The 22,819-nt window shown below is 43.7% G+C and overlaps 1 protein-coding gene across 1 annotated transcript in view; it reads right to left on the reverse strand.

The window, feature by feature from the left end:
* CFAP251 (cilia and flagella associated protein 251) overlaps positions 1–22,819 on the reverse strand; it is an 87,671-nt gene that overhangs the window by 23,345 nt on the left and 41,507 nt on the right. Inside the window, 2 exon segments of the mRNA XM_020970268.2 lie at positions 20,256–20,419; positions 21,006–21,120. Coding sequence (XP_020825927.1) covers positions 20,256–20,419; positions 21,006–21,120 — 279 coding nt within the window.

The following is a 22,819-nucleotide window of genomic DNA, read 5'->3' on the forward strand; positions in this document are numbered from 1 at the left end:
ATTCAGTGCCATACCAATCAAACTACCAAAGAGTTATTTTGTAGAGCCAGAAAAAATAACAACAAAATTTATATGAAGGAATGAAAGGTCAAGAATATTAAGGAAACAGATGAAAAAAAGCAAAGGAAGGCAGCTTAGCGGTATTAGATCTCAAATATACTACAAAGCAGTAATCATCAAAACAATCTGGTACTGGATAAGAAATAGAGTGGTTGATGAATGGAATTGATTAAGTATATATGGAACCCAAAGAGCCCAGCTCTGGGGCAAGAATTCACTATTTGACAAAAGCTGTTAGGAAAACTGGAAAGCAGTCCGGCAGAAATTAGGTTTAAACCAGCATCTCACACTACATACCAAGAGAAGCAAAAAATAGGTATGTGAATTAGACACAAAAGGTGATATCACAAGTAAATTAGGGGATCACGGAAAAAATTACCTGTCAGATTGATATAGAGGGGATCATGGGAGGTAAGACGAATAATTTTGATTGCATTAAATTAAAAAGTTTGGTAGAAACAAAACCAATGCAGCCAAAAATAGAAGGAAAGCAAGAAACTAGAGAAAAACGATTTTATGAGAAGTTTCTTTGATAAAGGTCACATTTCGGGGCAGCAAGGTGGTGCAGTGGACACAGCACCGGCCCTGAAGTCAGGAGGACCTGAGTTCAAATCCGGCCTCAGACCAAAACACTTGACACTTACTAGCTGTGTGACGCTGGGCAAGTCACTTAACCCCAATTGCCTAAAAAAATAACAATAATAAATAAAGGTCTCATTCCTCAAATATAGAGAGAACTAAGGCAAACTTATAAAAATAAGAGCCATTTCCCAATTAATAAATGGTCAAAGGATATGAACAGGCAGTTTTCAGAAGAAGAAACCAAAACTACCAATAGTCACATGAAAAAAATGCTCTAAATAACTAATAATTGGAGAAACGTATATCAAAACAACTCTGAGGTACCACCTCCTACACAGCTAACATGACAGAAGAGATAAATGACAAATGCTGGAATGGATATGGGGAAATAGGTACACTAATGTACTATTGGCAGAATTGTGAATTGGTCCAACCATTCTGGAAGATAATTTGGAATTATGCCCAAAGGGCTATAAAACTGCATATCCTTTGATGCAGCAATATTACTACTAGGTCTGTATCCCAAAGAGACCATGAAAAAGGAAAAGGACTCACATGTACAAAAATATTTATAGCAGCTCTTTTTCTGGGGGGGAAACTGAGAAGATGTCCATCAGTTGGGAAATGGCTGAACAATAGATGGCATATATGATGGAATCTATTGCTCTTTAAGGAATGATGAGCAAGATGGTTTCAGAAAAATCTCAGGGGCAGCTAGGTGGCACAGTGGATAGAGCACCAGCCCTGAAGTCAGGAGGACCTGAGTTCAAATCCGGCCTCAGACCAAACACTTGACACTTACTAGATGGTGACCCTGGGCATGTCACTTAACCCCAACTGCCTAAAAAAGCAAAAAAAAAAAATCTCAGAAGACTTGTCTGAACTGATGCAAAGTAAAGTGAGCAGAACCAGGAGAATGTTGGACACATAACAGCAACATTGTGAGGATGATCAGCTGTGAAAGACTTAGTTACTCTGATCAAAACAATAATCCAAGACAATTCCAAAGGACTCAAGATGAAAAATGTTATCCATCTCCAGAGACAGAACTGATGGACTATGAGTGCAGATGGAAACATAACTTTTTTTACTTTATTTTTCTTGGGTTTTTTTATGCATATTTTCTTTTGTAACAGGGCTAATATGGAAATATGTTTCACATGATTTTACAAGTATAATTGATATTATATTGCCTGCCTCCTCAGGGGGTGGGAAAAGGGACAGAGAAAGAGAATTTGGAACTCAAAATTTTAAAAGCCTATTTTTTCTATTTTAATATGTGATGGTAAGGATTAATTTTCCCCTAGGGACTGCTTTATCTGCATCTTAGAAATTTCAGTATGTTGTTTCATTATTATAATTTTCTTTTACGTAGTTACTGTTTCCATGATTTGTTGTCCCATTCATTCAAGATTTAATTGTTAAGTCTCCATTGGGGTCTGCATCTTTTGTTTGTGTTCCCTGAACCAATTTCTATTCTTACTGCATTATGGTCTTTAAAGGATGTATTGACTGTTTTTGGCTTTTTACATGTTTGCAATTATCTCTGAGCCCCAGTATATGGTCAATTTTTGGTGCATGTGGTGCAGATAAATATATTTATTCTTTTGCTGTCCCACTTAGGACATGCCATGAATCTTTTAATTCTATTTTTCTAGTTTTTTTCCTCTATTTACTTTCAAGTTCTTCCTTTCCCTTTTATCCTTCTGTTAGACTTATCCACAATCGAAGTCTTCTGTCAACGTTGTGTCGCTGCCATTGTCTTCAGATGTTGGCTTTATGAAATTGGCTGACGAGGCATTTGGAGCATATAAGTTTATTGCTGATATTGGTTTGTTGTTTACGGTTCCTGTGGTGGATGAAAGATGAAATGACTAAGGCAGCTTGAACCTTCGCTTCCTTAGTCATTTCATCTTTCATCTACCATCTTCCTTTCAGCAGAATAGTCTCCTTGTTTATCCTTATTCATTCATTTATTTATTTATTTTGGTGTCCTTTTTATTTTTTTAATTTTTTTAATTTTATCTGTTATCATGACAGCAACTCCTGCTTTTTAAAATTCATTTGATGCATAGTAAATTTCTTCCCATCCACTATTTTATTTTATGTATGTCTCTGTTTTTTAAATATTTTTTTTTTGGTTGGGCAATGGGGGTTAAGTGACTTGGTCAGGGTCACACAGCTAGTAAGTGTTATGTGTCTGAGGCTGGATTTGAACTCAGGTCCTTCTGAATCCAGGGCCAGTGTTCTATCCACTGTGCCACCTAGCTGCCCCCTTTAATTTTTTTTTTAAATATTTCTTGTAAGCAACAGAGTTTTATTTTCTTATCCAATCTGTCACTCTTTTTCATTTTGTTGGTTAGTTTAGTCCATTCACATCTAAAGGTTTATTAGAGTTAGGTTTATATTTTCCTGCATCTGTCCCTAAAACAATTTTTTCCCCAAGCTGTCATCCCCACCTTCTACTGTAAACACAGTATTACATTTCTTCAGTTACTTCACGTCAGTCTTTTTTTGAGGGGGCACCATTCTGGGCCCTGCCCCCTAGGTGCTTTCTCTCACTGCTCTGTAGGGCTTTCCTCATAGACCCCTCTTTTCCATTGTGCCTAACTCTCAGAACAGTGCCAATTATTCTAAGTGTCAGGGAGGACAATGTCCTGTGATAGGGCATCTCCCCCGCCCCACCTCTTGTTGATCTTTTTTTCTGATCTTTTTTTTTTTTCTACTTGGAAATCTCCTCGCGTCCATGCTCTTCGTCGCCTCTAGGTGGGAGTTGTCTGCAGGAGTTCCAACTCCCTCCCTCAGAGGACAAATAGGCTTTTTAGGCACCAAATCCCCCAGACCTAATCCAGTACAAGGTCCACATCTCACTTTACCCATAAGACCATACATCAGTGGAGCCTCCTCCACCCTCCCAAGGAAGGCCTCCTCCCCCCACTTTGCAGTCTTTTCTCCCTTCTCCTTACCCACTCCTCCAGAGGCTCATTTCTTCCTGAGACCATGGAGGTCACCTTCTCCTCACTGAGAGCCCTTGATTTGACTCTGGTGCATCACTCCCTCCTCTCCGTCCCCCTGCTCCCCTCCCCTCCCTTTCAAGTACCCTCCCATGTTGTACTGTAGTCCCACAAAAGAAGCATTTACCTATAGGCAGAGTATTGTCAGGTTCTTTCTACAATGCCCCATCTGCCTCTTCACTGTTACCTCTACCAGATTTCCACCTTCACCCCTGTCTCCTTATGTACATTTAGAAAGAAGTCTCTTACTGGTCTTTCTCTTGTCACTCTGTTGCTTGTTACTGTCTGTATTTATTCACTCTTCCTGCATTTCTATTGTTTGGGGTTTCAGAGAAACAAATAATCTCTTCAGTCCTAGTTTTCTTTCTAAAAATGTGTTAAACTCTTCTGCATTATTGAACATCCACATCTTTTGTCTGTGTGGCTAAGCCCAGATTTGCGGGCTAGATCACCCTGGGCTGTATTCTGTGCTACAATGCTCTTAGGAACACATTATTCCATTCCCTCCCCCCTCCTTCTTCTAGTGGGTACAGAATAGCCTTGCATTATTCAAATGTCTTTTCCTTTGTATTGGAAGGTTTTCTCCCGATGGCTTTCAGAATTTGTTGTTTCTGAATTAAACTGTTAAATTTAACCACCAGGTATTTTGGAGTTTACAGCCTTGGATTTTTTTCTGGAGGCAATCTGTGAATTCTTTCCACTGGAATTTCATTTTCTATGTTCAGAAGTTCTGGGCAGTTCTGCTACATTCTTCACCATGGCTTTAAGAGTGTTTCTGTTTTGTTTTTTGTCCTGTCACGTTCTTCTGGGAGACCTAGGATTCTTAGGCCGTCTCTATGCACCCTGTCTTCATGATGCCTAGGTTTTGCTTGCATAGTAAGTATGCTTTCTTTCAATGTTCTTGTTTTTTGCTCCTCTTCTTCTGGATGGCCCTTCACGTCCGTGTGGGTCCCGATCGACTGTTCTCTTTTTTGTTTCTTTGGTGAGGCCTGCTGGCACAGATTCAAGTCTTCCTATTCTGCTCACTGTTTGTGCTGTGCAGGACAGAAATTCTGCACTCATAACTCTCATTTCTCTTTTAAATCACTCAGGGATAACATGTTGCAGTTCCATGTTCTCCTCAAATTCCACAGGGACTTTTGTCTCTTCAAGTGTTAATCATTTTCCTTCATTCTGAAGTATGTATTCATAGATGTATGACTCATTTGCTAGATTTAGAGGCCCTATTTCCTTCTGTTATCACTGTTTTCCTGCTGCTTTATCTGTTTACGTTCAAGGTCTTCACAATTTCTTCTACCTGAAATCTTTGGTACTTTTGGTCTTCTTCTCCCCACCCCCCTTATTTCCTTTATCATTCACTTGCTGACTCCCTCCCCTCTGACTGTGGTTTCCTTAGAGGTTGGATCTCAAAGCATCTCAGCCTTCACCCACACTGGGTAATGCACGCTTCACCAGCCTACGTTTCCTCCTCAGCTGACTTCTGGGGGTCAGAATTAGCCCCAGCTGGATGCTGGGCTCTTTCCCTCGAGCTTTGTGGAGTGTTGCACAGCAGCCTACTCCCATGGTATCCTGTCCCACCCCTTCTGTTCTTTAGTTCTCTGGCCTGCTACCGGCAGTTCAGAGCCTGCTTTCCCCAGCACCAGCAGTTCAGAGCTTTGCATTGTGGCTACTGTTTTCTGCAGCCTTGTGCTCTTGAGGAGCTGTCCCCAAGCTGGCTGTCAAGGCCTGAGCAAAATTCCACAGCCTGGAGCCAGGCTCTCTACAGCACTAGGGAGCAGGTAAGGGGCTGTAGGGGTGGGTTCTGATGCAAGCTTTTGTTGTGTTCTTAGGACTGTTAGTGTAGCCTCGATGCTGGTAGCATGGGAGGTGGGAGAAGAATGCTCAGTGAGCTCAGGGTCAATGAACTCCAGGCCCTGGGTTTTGGAGCTGGGTTTTTTTTTTTAACCTTCTTTTGGATTCTGGGTGTCCTAGATCATGGAAACAGCTGAAGTTGTGTTATCTTTGGGGCATAATTTCTGTTTTGGAGAGGTTTGAGAATTTGTGGGGATTGGAGAAAATGTCCAGTCTGCCATCTTATTACTTATATGACCCAGAAGTTAGGTAGATTATTTTCTTTTTTTTTTGGCTAGGCAATGGAGTTAAGTGACTTGTCCAGGATCACACAGCTAGTAAGTGTTATATGTCTGAGGCCAGATTTGAACTCAGGTCCTCCTGAATCCAGGACCAGTGCTCTATCCACTGTGCCACCCAGCTGCCCCAGGTAGATTATTTTCAAGAGTCACTGTGGCCAAAAAAAATTATCACCCTATGACCAAACGTGATGAATTTTTCCAAACTCAGATTAGTCTTACTATCTTCACTACAGACACATTATCCGTAGCCAGGTCTATGTTAAAAAACTCAACTGCCAGGCCCACACTGGAAACAAGAGTCACCATAAGGATTCACTGGAGTAGCACTTTAGTAAAGGACCTTGGAAAACACCGTGAAATTAATTGCTTTGCACCCAAACCCTTGTGAGTTCTTGAACATCTTCATCATCTTACACATCCTTTCCACAAAGCCCTGCTCCAATGGCTCACTGTGGCACGGAGGTGTTACTGGCTTCTCAAAAGCTGTCAATTAAGTACAGTCTCCTGCGCATTCTAGCACACTTCAACAGGCATTTTCTCTCGCTGTCCATCATGACTGGAATGCTCTCCCTCCTCAAGTCCACCTACTGACTTCTCTGGCTTCCTTTAAATCCTAAGTAGACTCCCACTTTTACAGGAAACCTTTTCCAACTTCTCTTAATTCTAGCGCCTTCTCTTTGTTAATTATTTCCTATTTATCTGTATATGGCTTGTTTGTATGTTTTTGTTTGCATGTTATCTCTCCTATTAGATTGAGAGCTCCTTAAAGGCAGGGAATGCCTTTTCCCTCTTTTTGTATCCCCAATTCTTAGCAGAGTGCCTGGCACATAGAAGGTACTTAATAAATGTTTATTGATTGATTGATTGGAATAGTTTTGAGTACGGGCCCAGGAAAAGACATCTGCTTTCTAAGGACCAGCCTAGCTAATGACAGGGAGAATCTTTGCTAGTAGGCTGGCCAGCTGGTGATTAATAATCCTCAGTCTTGTGTGGCTCCCTTTCACTTCTGCAGTGATGGCAGGTGAGTAGTAGAAGACGAGGCAGAGGGTATTAATAATCACAAAGCTTTTAGACCATCTATAAATATTAACTTAGCTGTTGGTGCACAAAATGTGTCCAATTCAGGAGGACCTGAGTTGAAATCTGACCTCAGACACATAACACTCACTAGCTGTATAACCCTGGGCAAGTCACTTAACTCCACTGCCCAGCAAAAAAAAAAAAAAAAAAAAGAAAAGAATCTACCTAACTTCTGGGTCACATAAGTAATAAGGTAGCAGACTAGACATTTTCTCCAATCTCCACAAATTCTCAAACCTCTCCAAAACAGAAATTATGCACCAAAGATAACACAACTTCAGCTGTTTTCATGACCTAGGACACCCAGAATCCAAAAGAAGGTTAACAAAAAAAAAACCAGCTCCAAGGAGAACCTTGCCCAAACACTAATACTGAAGAACTAAACTATACCAGCCTTGACATTCTCACTATAATGAAATTGGAAGGTATATACAAGTTGTGGTTAAATGGAAAGTTGGCTCATAGATCTTCCTTGGAGAAGCAAATAAAGGAGTTGAGGAAATTGGTTTTTGTTATGTACCCAAAGGCAACAAGAAACATTATTAAATCAGACATTTGACCATTTCATATTGCAATGCTCAAGATGAGATTTTGCAACCATATAACCAGGCCACCATGAAAATAATTACAGCTTATGTGCCAACATCTGTTGTACAGGATGAAGAAGTAAAGAAACTCTAGGAAGAACTCAACAATCAACACAGACTCTGATGATGATTTCAATGCAAAGCTGGGCATAGGTGAAGATGACAAAAATGCTTGGAAAGTTTTTTGAGTGCAGAATGAGAGAAGCCAAAGACTTGTAGTTCACACGAGGCCACGTCAAATGAGAATCAGTTGAATAAGTGAAAAACTTTGAATAAGTGAAGACTAAGGGAGCATGGTAGCTTTCGTTGAGTATTTGAAGGGCTGTTGTGTGGAGGAGGGAGGAGACATGTTCTGTTTGGTCCAAGAGGACAGAACCAGGAGCGTGGGGAGAAGCTCCAGAAAGGCCAGTTCAGGCAGGATCTCATGAAGACCTTCCTAAACACCACAGCTGTCCAAAATTGGAATGAGCTACCTTGGGACATGGTGGCTCCCCTTCCTTGGAGATCTTTCAGCAGAGGCCGGATGGCTACTTGTCTGGTAATGTTCTAGCAGAAATTCCTTCCAGGTGTAGCTCAGAGCAGATGGTCTGAGACCATTTGCACTCTTCAAACACTGTGATTCCTCAATGATGCAGCAGGCCTAGTAACAGACTTCATACATCTTCATATACTTCTCTAAATTCTTCATATTCACCATTCCCACTTCTTTTTCATTATGTCTCTTGATGTTCTTGACCCTTCAGTTTCCAAATGAGTTCTACTATTATTTTGACTCATTATATTCCTTTCATAATTGGACTGGTTTAGTACTAAATCTGCAGTACAACTTAGATACTGTTATCATTTTTTGCTAAATTGGCAAAGACCAGCCTTCCAGTTATTTTTTACTATATCAATATATAATAGACTTATATATTTATACATAACATATTGGTACATATTTTATATATTTATATGTTAACATATATGTATTATAGATTTTTATAAATAAAATTCTTTTATTCATATAAAATTATTTTGTAGTTATATTTCTTTTTTTTAATATAAATTTATTTGTTTTTAGTTTTCAATATTCACTTCCACAAGTTTTTGAGTTCCAAATTTCTCACCCCTCCCCCCACCCCAAGATGGCATGCATTCTGAATACCCCTTCCCCTGGTCTGCCTTCTCTTCTATCTCTCCCCCCCTCCCTTCTCTTATCCCCTTCCCCTTCTATTTTCCTGTAGAGCAGGATAGACTTCTGTACCCCATTTCCTGTATTTCTTATTTCCCAGTTGCATGTGAAAACATTTTTTTAAAACATGTGTTTTAAAACTTTGAGTTCCAAATTTTCTCCCTTCCTCCCTCCCCACCCACCCTCATTGAAAAGGCAAGCAACTCAATATAGGTTGTACATGTGCAGTTATGCAAAACACTTCCTTAGTAGACATGTTGTGAAAAACTAACTCTATTTCCCTTAATCCTATCCTGCCCTCCCATTTATTCTATTCTTTCTTTTGACCCTGTCCCTCCTCAGAAGTATTTGCTTCTGATTACCCTCTTTCCCAATCTGCCCTCCTCTCTATCATCCCCCTGCTCTTGTCCCCTTCTCCCCTATTTTCCTGTAGGGTAAGACAGATTTCCATACCCAATTGAATGTGTATGTTATTCTCTCCTTAAGCCAAATCCTATGAGAATAAGATTCCCTCATTCCCTCTCACCTTCCCCTGTTTCCCCTCCACTGTGAGAGACTTTTCTTTTCTTTTTTTTTGTGAGATAATTTACCCCATTCTACCTCTCCCTTTCTTCTCCGAGTATCATCCTCTCTCATCCCTTAATTTTATTCTCCAGATATGACCCCTTAATCTTCAACTCACCCTGTGCCCTCTATCTATCTATATATACATACAATTTTTTTCCTTCAACTACCCTAATACTGACAAAGTTCTCATGAGTTACAAATATCATCTTTCCATGCAGGAATGTAAACAGTTCAATCTTAATAAGTCTCTTATGATTTCTCTTTCCTGTTTACCTCTTCATGTTCCACTGGAGTCCTGTATTTGAAAGTCAAATTTTCTCTTTAGCTCTGGTCTTTTCATCAGGAATGCTTGAAAGTCCTCTATTTCACTGAATGACCATTTTTTCCCCTGAAGGATTATACTCAGTTTTGCTGGGTAGGTGATTCTTGGTTGTAATCCTATCTCCTTTGCCCTCTGGAATATTATATTCCATGCCCTGCAGTCCTTTAATGTAGAAGCTGCTAAATCTTGTGTTATCCTGATTGTGTTTCCACAGTACTTGAATTGTTTCCTTCTGGCAGCTTGTAATATTTTCTCCTTGACCTGGGAACTCTGGAATTTGGCTACAATATTCCTAGGAGTTTTCCTTTGGGATCTCTTTCAGGAGGAGATCTGTGGATTCTTTCAATTTCTATTTTGCCCTCTGGTTCTAATATATCAGGGCAGTTTTCCTTGATAATTTCTTGAAAGATGATGTCTAGGCTCTTTTTTTGATCATGGCTTTCAGATAGTCCAATAATTTTTAAATTCTCTCTCCTGGATCTTTTCCAGGTCAGTTTTTTTCCAATGAGATATTTCACATTGTTTTCTAATTTTTCATTCTTTTGGATTTGTTTTACAGTGTCTTGATTTCTCATAAAGTCACTGTCTTCCAATTGCTCTATTCTAATTTTTAAGGAAGTATTTTCTTCAGTAATCTTTTGGACTTCCTTTTCCATTTGGCCAATTTTTCTTTTTAGGGCATTTTTCTCCTCATTGGCTTTTTGGACCTCTTTTGCCATTTGGGTTAGGCTTTTTTAAGGTGTTATTTTCTTCAGTATTTTTTGGGGTCTCCTTTAGCAAGCTGTTGACTTGTTTTTCATGATTTTCTTGCATCACTCTCATTTCTCTTCCCAGTTTTTCCTCTACTTCCCTTACTTGCTTCTCAAAATCCCTTTTGAGCTCTTCCAAGGCCTGGGACTGATTCATATTTTTCTTGGAGGCTTTGGATGTAGGAGCTTTGATTTTGTTGTTTTCTTCTGGTTGTATATTTTGATCTTCTTTTTCACCAAAGTAAGATAATATAGTCTGACTCTTTTTGCGCTGCTTGCTCATGATCCCAGCCAATTACTTGAGTTTTAAACTCTTTGTTAAGGTAAGAGTCTGCTTCCAATGTGGAGAGTGTACTGTCCCAAGCTTCAGGGGTTTGTGTAGCTGTTTTCAGAGATACTTGTAGGGACCTGTAAATTTTCAGTTCTTCCAAGGTGGTATGATAAGGGGCGAGGTGTTTACTCCTTTCCTGGCCTGTGACCACAAGTATTCCTTTCTGTCCTGTAACTGTGAGGAGGGGTTCCTCTCCACAGCCACTACAAGCTCCACCATGCCAGCGCTCCTCCTCACCCCAGCACTGCTGCCCAGAACTGTGACCCAGATCCACACACGGGCAAAGCAAGAGATTCCTGCCTCAGCACTGGCAAAGAGATCCCTGCAGTCCCTCTCTGATCAGCCACTGGATTCCCCCTTAGTCTGTGGGCGGGAAGCTTGGGAAGCAGTTGCCCCTTCCAGGGCCACACTCTTGGGGATTGGATCTGAAACCCCGCCTTCCTCTCTGACCACTGACAGAAACAGACTTTTCCCACTGACCTTCTAAGTTGTCTTTGGCATTCGTGGATTGAGGAGTCTGGAAACCTCCACAGCTGCCCGCGATTCAGTCCTCTGAGGCCTGCTCCAGGTTTGCTGTGGCCTGCGCGCCCACGCTGCGTTGTGCTCCCAGCCCGGCGCGATACACCTTTCTGATCAATCATCCAGGTTGTCTTGGGCTGGAAATTTGTTTCACTCTGTCTTTTTGTGGGTTCTGCTGCTTCAGAATTTGTTTAGAGCCATTTTTTATGAGTATTTGGAGGGTTTGGGGGAGAGCTCAAGAAAGTCACTGCTTTCACTCTGCCATCTTGGCTCCACCCCTCTGTAGTTGTATTTCTACAAGTCTTATGTGTGTCTGGGTAGCTTATTTCAGATACTGAATGCACTTTATTTTTACTCCTACATTTTGTATCTGCAAAGCTGATTAAAAAAAAACCTTAAGTATGAGACATTACATTTATCAGATTTCATCTGATAAATTTGGCCCAATTTTCTGGTCTGTCAATATCTTTTTGGATCCTAACTCTGTCATGCAACATGTTAGCTATCTTTCCCAAATTTGTGTCATATGCAAGTCTGACAATTCCTTCATCTAGATCACTGATATAAACAGCACAGAAGGGGTCTCTACTGGAGATCTCCTTCTAAGCTGACACTGACCCCCTCATGGCTATGTCTGGGTCTGGTCCTTCAATCAGACTCCTGCATCCACCTAAGTGTGTTCTATTATAGTCCAATTTCTCTATCTCAGTCACAAGAAGAACATAAGGGACCTTATCAAATGTATTACAAAAGTCTAGGTGGTATCAGATTGGCTAACATAACAAGAAAATGATAAATGTTGGAGAAGATGTAGGAAAAGTGGATCACTAGTACATTGTTGGTAGAGTTGTGAACTGATCCAATCATTCTGGAGAACAATTTGGAACTATGCCAAAAGGGCTACAAAACTGTGCATACCTTTTGATCCAGCAATACCGCTACTAGGTCTGTATCCCAAAAAGATCATAAAAAAGGGAAAAGGACCCACAGGTACAAAAATATTTATAGCAGTTCTTTTTGTGGTGGCAAAAAATTGGAAACTGAGGGGATGCCCATCCTTCGGGGAATGGCTGAACAAGCTGTGGTATACAAATGTAATGGAATGCAACTATTCTATAAGAAATGATGAGTAGGCAGATTTCAGAAAAACCTGGAAAGACGTACATGAACTGATGACGAGTGAAGTAAACAGAACCAGAAGAACATTGCGCACAGTAACAGCAACATTGTGTGATGACCAACTTTGATGGACTCTTCTCAGCAATGCAAAGATCTAAGATAATTCCAAAAGATTCATGACGGAAAATGCTGTCCACATCCATAGAAAGAACTATGGAGTCCAAACACAGCTGAAAGCACATTATTTTCTCTTTTTTTTTTTCTTTCTCGCGGTTTTTCCCTTTTGTTCTGAATCTTCTTTCACAACATGACTAATGTAAATATGTTTAATATGATTGTACACGTATAGGCTATATCAGATTGCATGCCATCTTGGGGAGGCAAGAGGGGAGGGAGTGAGGGGGGAAAATATGCAACTCAAAGTCAAAAGTGAATGTTGAAAATGAAAAATTAATTAACAACTTTTTAAAAATCTAGGTGAACTGTCATTATACCATTCTTAGGTCTGCTTGTCTAGTAACCCTGTCTAAAAATAAAATGTGGTTAGTCTGGCAGGACATTTTCTTGACAAAACCTTGCTGGCACTTTGAGATCGTTTCTTTTCCCAGAGGTTTACTGAACATCCCTTTAATGAAACATTCTAGAATTCTGCCAGGAATTCATGTTAAAATCACTAACCTATAATCTGAAGATTCCAACTTTTTCCCCCTTTAGAAACTTAGCACACAGTTGCCCTTTTGCAGTACTGTGGCACCTCTTTCCTTGTTTCTACAACCTTTCAAACATTACTGAAACTGCCCCTTGGCCACCATAGGGAGGATCAGGTCTTCTGGCAATCCGGGCTATAGTACATTTGGGTACAGAATCTTCGTTCTGCCTTTCCCAGTCTCCTTTGCTGGATTATTCACTCAGGTCATGCCTGTTAATTGGGGGTGTCCCCCCAGACTCTGCCCTCAGCTCTTCTTGGTGATCTCATCAGCTCCCACGGTTTCGGCTGCTATCTCAATGCAAATCATGCCCAGACCTATTTAAACCTAACCTCTCTCCTGACCTCCTCTCACATCTCCAACTGCCTACTGGGCACTTAAAACTATGCCATCTTGTAGAGACCTTTAGCTCAATATTTTTCAAAACTGCACTTGTTATCTTCCCTTCCTGAGAGAGAACTCTCCTATTCCTGAAAGGATACCACCATCCTCTCAGTCACTCAGTCTCAGCTCTTCATTCTCTCTCATCCCCCATAAAGAATCTACCTTCACAACACCTCTCTTTCATGCCTCTTCCCTGACACTGTCACCACCTTGGTCCAGGACCTCATCGCCTCAGCTGTCACACTGATCCTCCTGAAGCACGAGTCTGACTGTTTCATCCCCGATTCAATCAACTCTAACGGCTCTCAAACAATCCCATTTGGCTTCCAAGCCCTCTATAACCTAGCCCCTTCCTAAACTTCCAAGTCTCCTGTTCCTTACACCTTCCCTGTACTGTGTGATACAGTGCCTCCTCACTGTGCCTCACACTGGACGCTCTGTCCCCAGACTCCAGGTGTCTTCTCTGGCCATACCCCCCCACTCCCACCCCAGCCCCCAGCCCTGTCTGGAAGGTTCTCACCTCATCTCTGCCTCTTGGCTTCCCTGGCTTCCTTCACGTTTCAGCTAAAATCTTACTTTCTGAAAGAAGATTTTGCCCAGCCTCCCTCATGCTAGTGAATTCGATGTGTCCAAAACAGAACTCATCATGTTTCTTCCCAAACCCTCCTCTCTCTAAACTTCCTGATTACCCTTAAGGCCACTAGCATCCTCCCAGACCCATAACCTTGGTGTCATCCTTGACTCCTCATTCTTACCCCTCCTATCCAATCTGTTGACAAATCTTGTTGTTTCTGCCTTCCCAGCACCTCTCCACAACCGGCACCCTAGCACAGGCCCTTGTGATGATCTAATTGATCTCCCTGCCTCCATTCCCTCCCCCCTCCAATCCAGCCTTCACCTGGCTGTCACAATTATTTTTCTAAAGTGCAGATCTGACCATGGCCCCCACTCAGTGAGACCTAATGGTTCCCGATGGCTTCCAGGATCATATCTGACATTCTCTGGTATTTCAGACTCCTCTCCAGTGTTCTTAAACCTTATCCATGCACTGCATGGTCCAGCTGCACTGACTTCCTGCTAGCTCCTCTAACAGGACAGTTTCTCTCCAGCCTCCACACTTTCACACTATGTGCCTCCCGTGCCTGGAATGCCCTCCCTCTTCATCCCTGCCTTTGTTTCCCTGGTTTCCTTCCAGGCTGAGCTCAAATCCCATCTTCTATGGGAGGCCTGGGCTGATCCCTCCAGCTGCTAACACCTCCCTTTTCAGAGTGCATTTCTCTACTCTGAAGTTATCTACATACCTATTCACATGTTGTCTCCCCCACAACAAATGTTCTCCTTGAGAACAAGGAGTGTTTTCTGTCTTTCTTTATACCCACCGTGCTGCCACACAGCATGCTCTTAATAAAGGACCACTGGTTGCTGACTGACTTCATCCAGCGCCTCTATTTCCTCTTTTTCTCCTGGGGGTTTGGTTGCCTCTGTTCATGCTTCTCCTGATCACCACCACAATGCTTTCCGTCCCTTCTCCCCTCGGATTCCTGCATGTCCCCACCTCCGGGGCTCCTCCCTGCCCTACTTTTCCCCATTCCACCCCTTTCAGCTGCTTCACCCTTGCAGAGCAGTGCCCTGGTCAGGAGTCCCCCTCTCCTGAGGCTCCAGGATGTCTGTACGAGGTCAGACTCCTGTCTCCACTTGGGTCCCTCTTGATCATCGCCCACCCTTTGTACATCTGAGCTCAGAGGAGTTTGATTTGGGGTTCCTTTCTTGGGTTTTGTCACCTCTAAGTCTCTGGCTGGCTCCACCGCTATCCTTGTGCTGTCTGCTATCTGCAGGCAGTTTTTTTTTTTCTTTCCCCTTCCTCTTCACTTTATAGCCTGTTGATTTGGATCTGGAAGGATGGATTTGATTGTTTGTTTTGGGTTTTTTGCTTCCTTTTTATTACTCAAATGTTGAACATATTAAGCGACCAAAGCTAGCTTCTAAGTGCTAATTAATTAATAAAGGACTTCTGTCACACAAATCAAATTAAACTAAAATTTTATCCTGCTGGCATCCTCACTGATCATCATGAAGAGATATGTATCAATGGTTTCATTTCTTCAAACTTTGACCCTCTGGCCCTCAGGTGGGGGGTGGGGGGTTGGGACTGTGCTCTCCCACTAGAACCTCCAGAGATTCATCTTAAAGTAAGCTACATTTCTAGGGGAAAGGAAAACAGCTATTATTTGGTAGATTCTTCTATTACAGTGCCCTACCATATCACAGCACTTACAGCCAGAAGTGACCTTAGGCATCATCCAGCCCAGAGTTTCTTAACTTTTTTTGGTTCCCTGGACCCCTCTGGCAATCATTCGGGCGAAACCCACGGACCCCTTCTCAGACTCATGTTTTTAAATGCATAAAATGAACTACATAGGATTGCAAAGGAAACCCATTATATTGAAATTCATTTACCAAGTATCAACATCATCACTGAAAATTTATCAAGCACTAGGTGACAGGCACAGGGTTATTTTAAGGATTCAAAGGAAGGCAAGAACAGGGCCCTGCTCTTCAGGTGCTTACAATAGAACTGGGGAGTAAACATGCAAACAAGTATGTACATATGAGACATTTACAATGTAAATAAATGGGAAGTAGTCTCTGAGGGAAGGCACTGGCAGGTGGGAAGATCAGGAGAGGCCTCTTCAAGAAGATGGGAACTGAGGCCAGTCTGGGAGGAAGGGGGGGGAAGAAGGTGAGCTTTTCAAGCATGGGGGACAAACAGTGAAAAGCGGGCACAGTGCTGTGTGCAAGAAACAGCAAGAAGACGCGTGTTGTTGGATGACGGAACATGTGTTGGGGAATGAGAAAGGAAGGATGAAAAAGGTAGCAAGGGGCCAGGTTGGGAAGGGCTTTAAAAGTCAAGCAGAAGGTTTTATATTGGATCCTGGAGGCAACAGGGAGTCATTTATTGAACAGAGGGAGTGGCGTGGTCATACCTAAACCTTTGGCAACCAGCGGAAGATGGGGTAGAGTGGAAAGAGAGACCATTAGAAGGTCACTATCATAGCCCATGGCTGAAGGGATAAGGGGCCTGCACCGTGATAGGAACTAGGCTAGAAGAGAGGAGGAGATGTGTGGGAGAGATAGAGGTCGAAACATTAAGATTCAGCAACAGATTGGACACATGGGATGAATCTGAGAGAGGAGTGGTGGATGACACTGAGGTGTCAAGCTTGGGTAACCAGGAGGATGGCGGTGCCTTTGACAATAAGGGAGTGCAGAAGGCTTGGGGGTCAAGATAATGAGTTCTGTTATGTACATGTCTAGGGGATATCCAGTTCAAGATATTCAATAAGCAGTTGGTGATGTAAGACTAGAGGTCAGGAGAGAGGTTGGGGCTGTATAACCAATGGGAGAATCATCTCCATAGAGATTATGTCAGAATTCACAGCAGCTGATAAGATCATCAAAGGAGATAATACAGAAGAAGAGAAGAGGGCCCAATACATGGCCTTGGGTGACACTCACACAGTGAGTGAGTTGTGACATGGATAAAGGTCTATTGTTTTTTTTTCTTTCTTTTTTTTTTTTATGGTGAGGCAATCATGGTTAAGTGACTTGCCCAGGGTCTCACAGTTATTAAGTGTCAAGTGTCAGAGGCCACATTTGAACTCAGGTCCTTGTGACTCCAAGTTCTATCCATTGTGCCACCTAGCTGCCTCGAGAAAGATCTATTTTATTTTATCTTATTTTGCTTTTTTTTTTTTGGTCAGGCAATTGGGGTTAAGTGACTTGCCCAGGATAAAGATCTATTTTAAAAAGACTGAGAAGTTGGACAGGTGGGGGACCTAGAGAGAACAATGTTACAAAAACCTAGAGAGGAGAGAGTATCTGAGAGAAGAAGGTAGTCAACAATCTCAAAGCCTACATGGGAAGAGGCTATTAGATCTGGCCATTCGGAGACCGTGGGTAGTTTCAGCTGAAAGCCAGCCTCTGGGGTTTGGATGAGATAAGAAGTGGAAACACTGCTGATAGAGGCCTTTAAAACCCAGGTGAAGAACCTCGGATCTAGGCCAATGCAGTCATTTCCCATGTGAAGAAGCTGGGGCCTAAGGAAACACAGAAAAAAGAATTAGGGTTGGGATCTGAATCTCTCTTCTGATTACAAATCCCACACTCTTTCCCTAAGATTGCTTCTATCCATCCATTCCTCCACCAGGCATCATTATTAATTAGTGAGACCAAATTAGATCCTATCTATGAGGTGCCCAGCATGGCACCAGGCACACAGTAGGTGCCTAAGCCGTGCTCGTCCCCTTCCCTCCATAGAAAGTGGCTTGGTGCACTCAGAGAGGCACGGGAGCATAGCCTGGCCCCCGTCCTGCAGAGGCGGACGATATGGTGGCCTCTTCCAGGCAGAAGCTTCTATGTTCAGATTCTCAGTTTAAACGGACTTACTTGCAAGGTTCACACCACAGGTCAAAGCACTCTGCTCATTGTTTTTCCTTCTATCCTCCTTAGAAAGTGCTGCTGGGCTCTGACCTCCCAGGAAGAAGAGCGCTTAGCACACAGTCGAGGGAGTTTGGAGTAGGACCACCAAGAGTTTCTTAGGAAAAAAGGAGGCCTTTGCTTTCTCCGCTGTCCCCTGACATAAAGCAGACAGGGAGAGGCGCCCGGCTCACAGACAGGAGCAGAAGACAAGCCTGGCTGGAAGGCAGGGGCAAAGACACCTGCTACTCAGTCTTTCTTCCCTGTGGCCTTTTACTGGACAAAACCAGTCGATTTAGAGGCTCCTTTCCTTAACTCAATACTCTGGTGAATTTGTGACCACTCTCTCCCTGGTGACACCTACTGCCACCTATCCATGGCCAGTCCTGTGACACATTCCCCCCTCAATGCTCTGTGGCAGGAGGGGCCCTCCTCCAGCTTTCTTGGTTTTGCGCAAATACAAACGCACACCGATGGCGCATGCAGGGCATCCATCAGTTATCTCTCAGTCCTGTCCCGTGACGGGAACGCCTCCTCGTCCTGTCTCTCTGAGGATGACCTGCATACCACTGGTCCTTCACAACCTACTGCATGCGGCTTGCCCTGATGCCCACCGCCCCTCTCTTCACAGCTTTTCTGCGTGTGTCAACTTAAATTCTTTAAATTTACTTCTTAGCATAAAAGATTTAACGCTTGGTGGTCAAAGGACGTGAGCAAACAGTTCCCAAAGAATTGCAAGCCATTAATAACTAGAATAAAGAGTGCTCCAAAAGACTATGGAGAAGAGAGACGCAGATGGAAACAACTGTACGACCTGACCTCCCGTCGGGCCGACGGGCCGAGATGACAAACTGTGGAAAGGGTGTGGGAGGACAGGCACACTAGTACATTGTTGGTGAAGCTGTGAATGGGCCCGACAGCTCTGGAGAGCAATTTAGAATGAATGCAAATAGAGTCCCTAAAAGGTCCTGACCCGCTGACCTTGAGATTCCACTGTGAGGCACATCCCCCGCGGAAGTCATGACAAAAGTAAAGGCTCCGTACATACTGAAATATTCACGCGGACCTTTTTGGGGTAGCAACAAACAAGAAACAAAGCAGATGTCCTTTGACGGGGAACAGTTAGAGGTTGTAGAACATGAATGAAATGAAATATTATTGTGCGGTAAGAAAGGGCGAGCATGGCGAATGCCGAAAAACACGGAAAGACTTCCGTGAACTGGCACACAGGGAAGCTAGCAGGGCCAGGAAATGAACATATACAGTATCAACAAGGCCGTAAGAACAGCCACCAGACAACCAAAACTCGACTCCGGCCTCAGACACTTGACGCTCACTAGCTGTGTGACCCTGGGCAAGTCACTTAACTCCACCAGCCTCGCCAAAAAAACCCCAAAAAACAAAAGCAAACAACCAAAACTGAACGGTCTAAAATCACCAAGGACAAGCTTGGCCCCAAAGAGAGACATGAGAAAACACCTCCCTCGCTCATCTGCACAGTCCAGGGCCATGGGTGCAGAACTATAGATCATGTCAGATTTTTTTGAGGCATTGATTGGTTTTACGAATTCTTTCTTCTCTTTTTCTTTCCTTTAAAAAAGTTCTTTGCTAGGTGGCGAAGTGGATAGAGTCAAGAACCTGGAGTCAGGAAGACCTGAGTTCAAATCCTGCCTCAGACACTTCCTAGCTGTGGGATCATTTCACCTCTCCGTGCCTCAGACTCCTCATCTGTAAAGATGAGGACAATAGTAGCACCTCCTTCACCAAGTCATTGTGAGAATCAAATGTGACATGTATGTAAAGTGCTCTGCAAACCTCATAGCAGTATATAAACATTAGTTATTATAAGGGTCAGTCTCCAGGAATGGGGGAGTGTGTGAGAGATTCAGGGAGAAACACAGGCAAGGTGGAGATACATTAATAAAATGAACACTTTCGTTAAAGTGATTAAAAACCTGGGCTTTGTACACACAGATGGGTGGGTGCTGTGAAGGGCACAAGCACATCTCCTCCTGGCTCGGCCTCGGACCTCAAGGCCATTGAACATTCACTTTCTATTACATTTGGCTTCTTTGGTGTGTGCGTTGGACCAGACAGCCATTCAAGTGCCTTCTAGCTCTGAAATTCTGTGACTGCACAAACGTCACGGGTTACCCTGGGGGGAGCCAATGGCAGCTGTTGGAGCTATGCCACCCACCAATCCGAGGCTATGTTATAAGGTCAAAGAGGAGGTGAGTAAAGCCCTGTGCCCACGAGATAAGTGACAGCTGGCATGATAAACTGTGTCTCCAGGGGACAACGGAGCTGGGCAGGGGGCAAGTATCAGAAAATCATCCCAAGTTCCCCTTAGGTTCTTGACCCTTGCCAGAATCTTTTAAGGTTTAATAATCACTCAAAGGTAGAATACGGGTTAGCTCACCTGCAAGATGGGCCTTGTGTTGTCACCACTTACCCTAAATTAATCTCCCACTGTAACACGGTGCGGTCATCACCTCCTGCAGTGAAGACGTAGACGCCATCATAAGAAAGAGTCATGTTGGATACCCCATCTGGGTGGCAAATAATAGCAGCTGTCTTGTGGGGATTCCCATCAACTGGTAAGATCTGAAGTCCAACCTGGTAAGAGACATCAAAGGGGCTGGTTTTCTCTCTATTCAGGTATTATAATGTGGGTCTGTGAGCTCCCTTATCACAAGAGCCAAAGTGGGCATCCAGAGCCAGCTGAAGGTCAGGCCCTTTCCGCACAGACACCCCAAAGTCAATCCCTGCCCTCCCACCCCAACACCCTCGGCCCCGGCTGTGCTCTCTCACAGTCTGCAGAGATACTGCTGCCCTAGGAGCGTCCACCAGTTATCGACATGTTGGTGCTACCTGCCACTGCTAAGCACTGTTTCAAAAAAAGGTCAGCCAGGGCATGGGGGAGAAGTTCATACAACTTAGCCTCCAGTGACAGCAGCATAGAAACTTAAGAGGTCACTGAGCTCAACCCCCTCATTTTCCTGATGATGTAACTCGGGCTAAGAGAAGTGACATCCCACCACTGGATTCCCCAGGGAAGTGAGGAGCATGGCCAGGATGGGAAGGCCGGCCCTCTGGCCCCAAAGCCTGCCCTCCGCCATCATTCCACAGCAATCCTTGCCCTTGTGGGTCCCCTTGATACCGCTGATCACATCCCACCCAAAAAGTCTAGAACAACTCACACCTTGTCTTTGTTTATAAATGCCAAGTATCGCTGCTGTGAGTCATTTGTGAATTTCTCTGGGAGGACCAGGACTTGCTTAATGGGCGATCCATAAGTTGGCCCAATTACTGTTTTTCTGGAGAGACAGAAATAAACAAAAACAAGTTTGTCTATTTTTGCTCCAAAGATCAGAATGTAAACATGCACTGATTATTCTGAATCTCTGGTGGATTTTAGGCACCAGGCCTTTAAAAGGTACAAAGTTCTGTCACTTTGGTGTGAATTTCCCACCAGGGCACCAGGACATGCGTGTACAACTCACTCACTGCCATCGACCATTGCTAACAACTACTTCAAAGAAAGCGGGCCAGGCCTGCCAGCGCAGTTACAAAGGCCAAACGCTCTGGAGAAAGCTTTGTGCAAGAAGCAGGGTTTTTAAGCAGCCTGTGATTCTGACTTTCCCCTGGGGTAACTAAGAGAGACGGAGATAATGCCTTGGGACAAAGAAGCAGCAAGGAACTGTTCTATGCCAGCAGATGAAAGGAAAGCCCCCCCCCCCCCCCCCCCCCCCCCTCCCCCCCCCCCCCCCCCCCCCCCCCCCCCCCGCTGTTTTCCATTTTTCTGCTCCTCAGCTGTTACAGGTGTACCCTGCCTATGGGATCGAGGGCTTCCTGAAAAACGGTGTGCAAATTAAACCGCTTCAGGTCAAATCGCACCTTCCCAAAGTGATGAAACCCAGGAGGGCACAGGGCAATGTGATCATTACAGCCCGAGGCTGGCCTAAAGGTTACACAAAGTGACCTCAGCAGATATTTTCCTCATAGATACTGACGTTACTGAGCTTCACTAAGATTCAGTAGGACATCTGAAATGTAAAACTAAAAAGGACCAGGAGTACTATAGAAATAGCCTGTTCCTACTCCAAAAAGCACATGCTTTTGTAATATAAATACAATAAATAATATAATATATATTATATGTAATATATAATGATATAATATGTTACTTTGATCTGTTTATTTAAGGAGTTAACTGATAGAGCTGCCAAGTCACATTTTGCCGTCCTCGTTTGAATTGCTGGAAGTAATGAACTAGTGCGTTTTTAAAAATCTGTATTACTTCCACATCACTAACTCGGACTGGTCTTCCCCCCAGTTACTCTGAACTGGTTTCATCATCCCTCCCACCTGCTTTACCTTCATGTCGGATTTGTCGGGGGTGGGGAGGAGGCTACCACCTGCATGGCTCTTGTTCCATGGTTAAAACAGCAACAACCAGAGTACCCTGGTGCCCAGCGCCCAGTGCCAGAGGCACCGAGGCTCTGACTCTCAGCAAGCTCTCTCTTCCTTCCCAGTGTGTCTTTCTCGCGGTTCTCCGGATGTTCCATCTCTGGGATTGTGGCCAGTGCTTAGCACAGGGCCTGGCACAGAGCAACTGTCCCATAAAGGACTGACTGGGGCGGGGGGCATTGCGCCACGTTTCTCTCTTGTCCTCACCCCCTAAAGTGCCTTATTCCCCCTCTCTCCCCCCAACCCACGGCCTCTACCTGCTGCCATTAAAGTCTATCTGGATGTGAGTTTTCACAGGCTGTGCTGGGGATGAGCCGAGGGTGTTCACGTCCATCTCCAGGGGCAGCAGGCCAGCACTGCTTGCCCCTAGAAGGCTGGTGATGAGTGGAGGGGCAGGGGCTCCCCACACCCATGAAGTCACAGATCATGTTCTCGTACAGACCACAACCTGCCCCTGGGATCCCAGGAGGTCTTCATACTCAGAAGACTCCTGTCTTGGCTAACATGCGGTGGAACAGAGCAGCTGAACACTGGGCTCAGAGCTCA

The sequence above is a fragment of the Phascolarctos cinereus genome, unplaced genomic scaffold (assembly GCF_003287225.1).
Source record: "Phascolarctos cinereus isolate Bilbo 61053 unplaced genomic scaffold, phaCin_HiC Scaffold_4;HRSCAF=312, whole genome shotgun sequence".
NCBI classification, from domain to species: Eukaryota; Metazoa; Chordata; class Mammalia; order Diprotodontia; family Phascolarctidae; genus Phascolarctos; species Phascolarctos cinereus.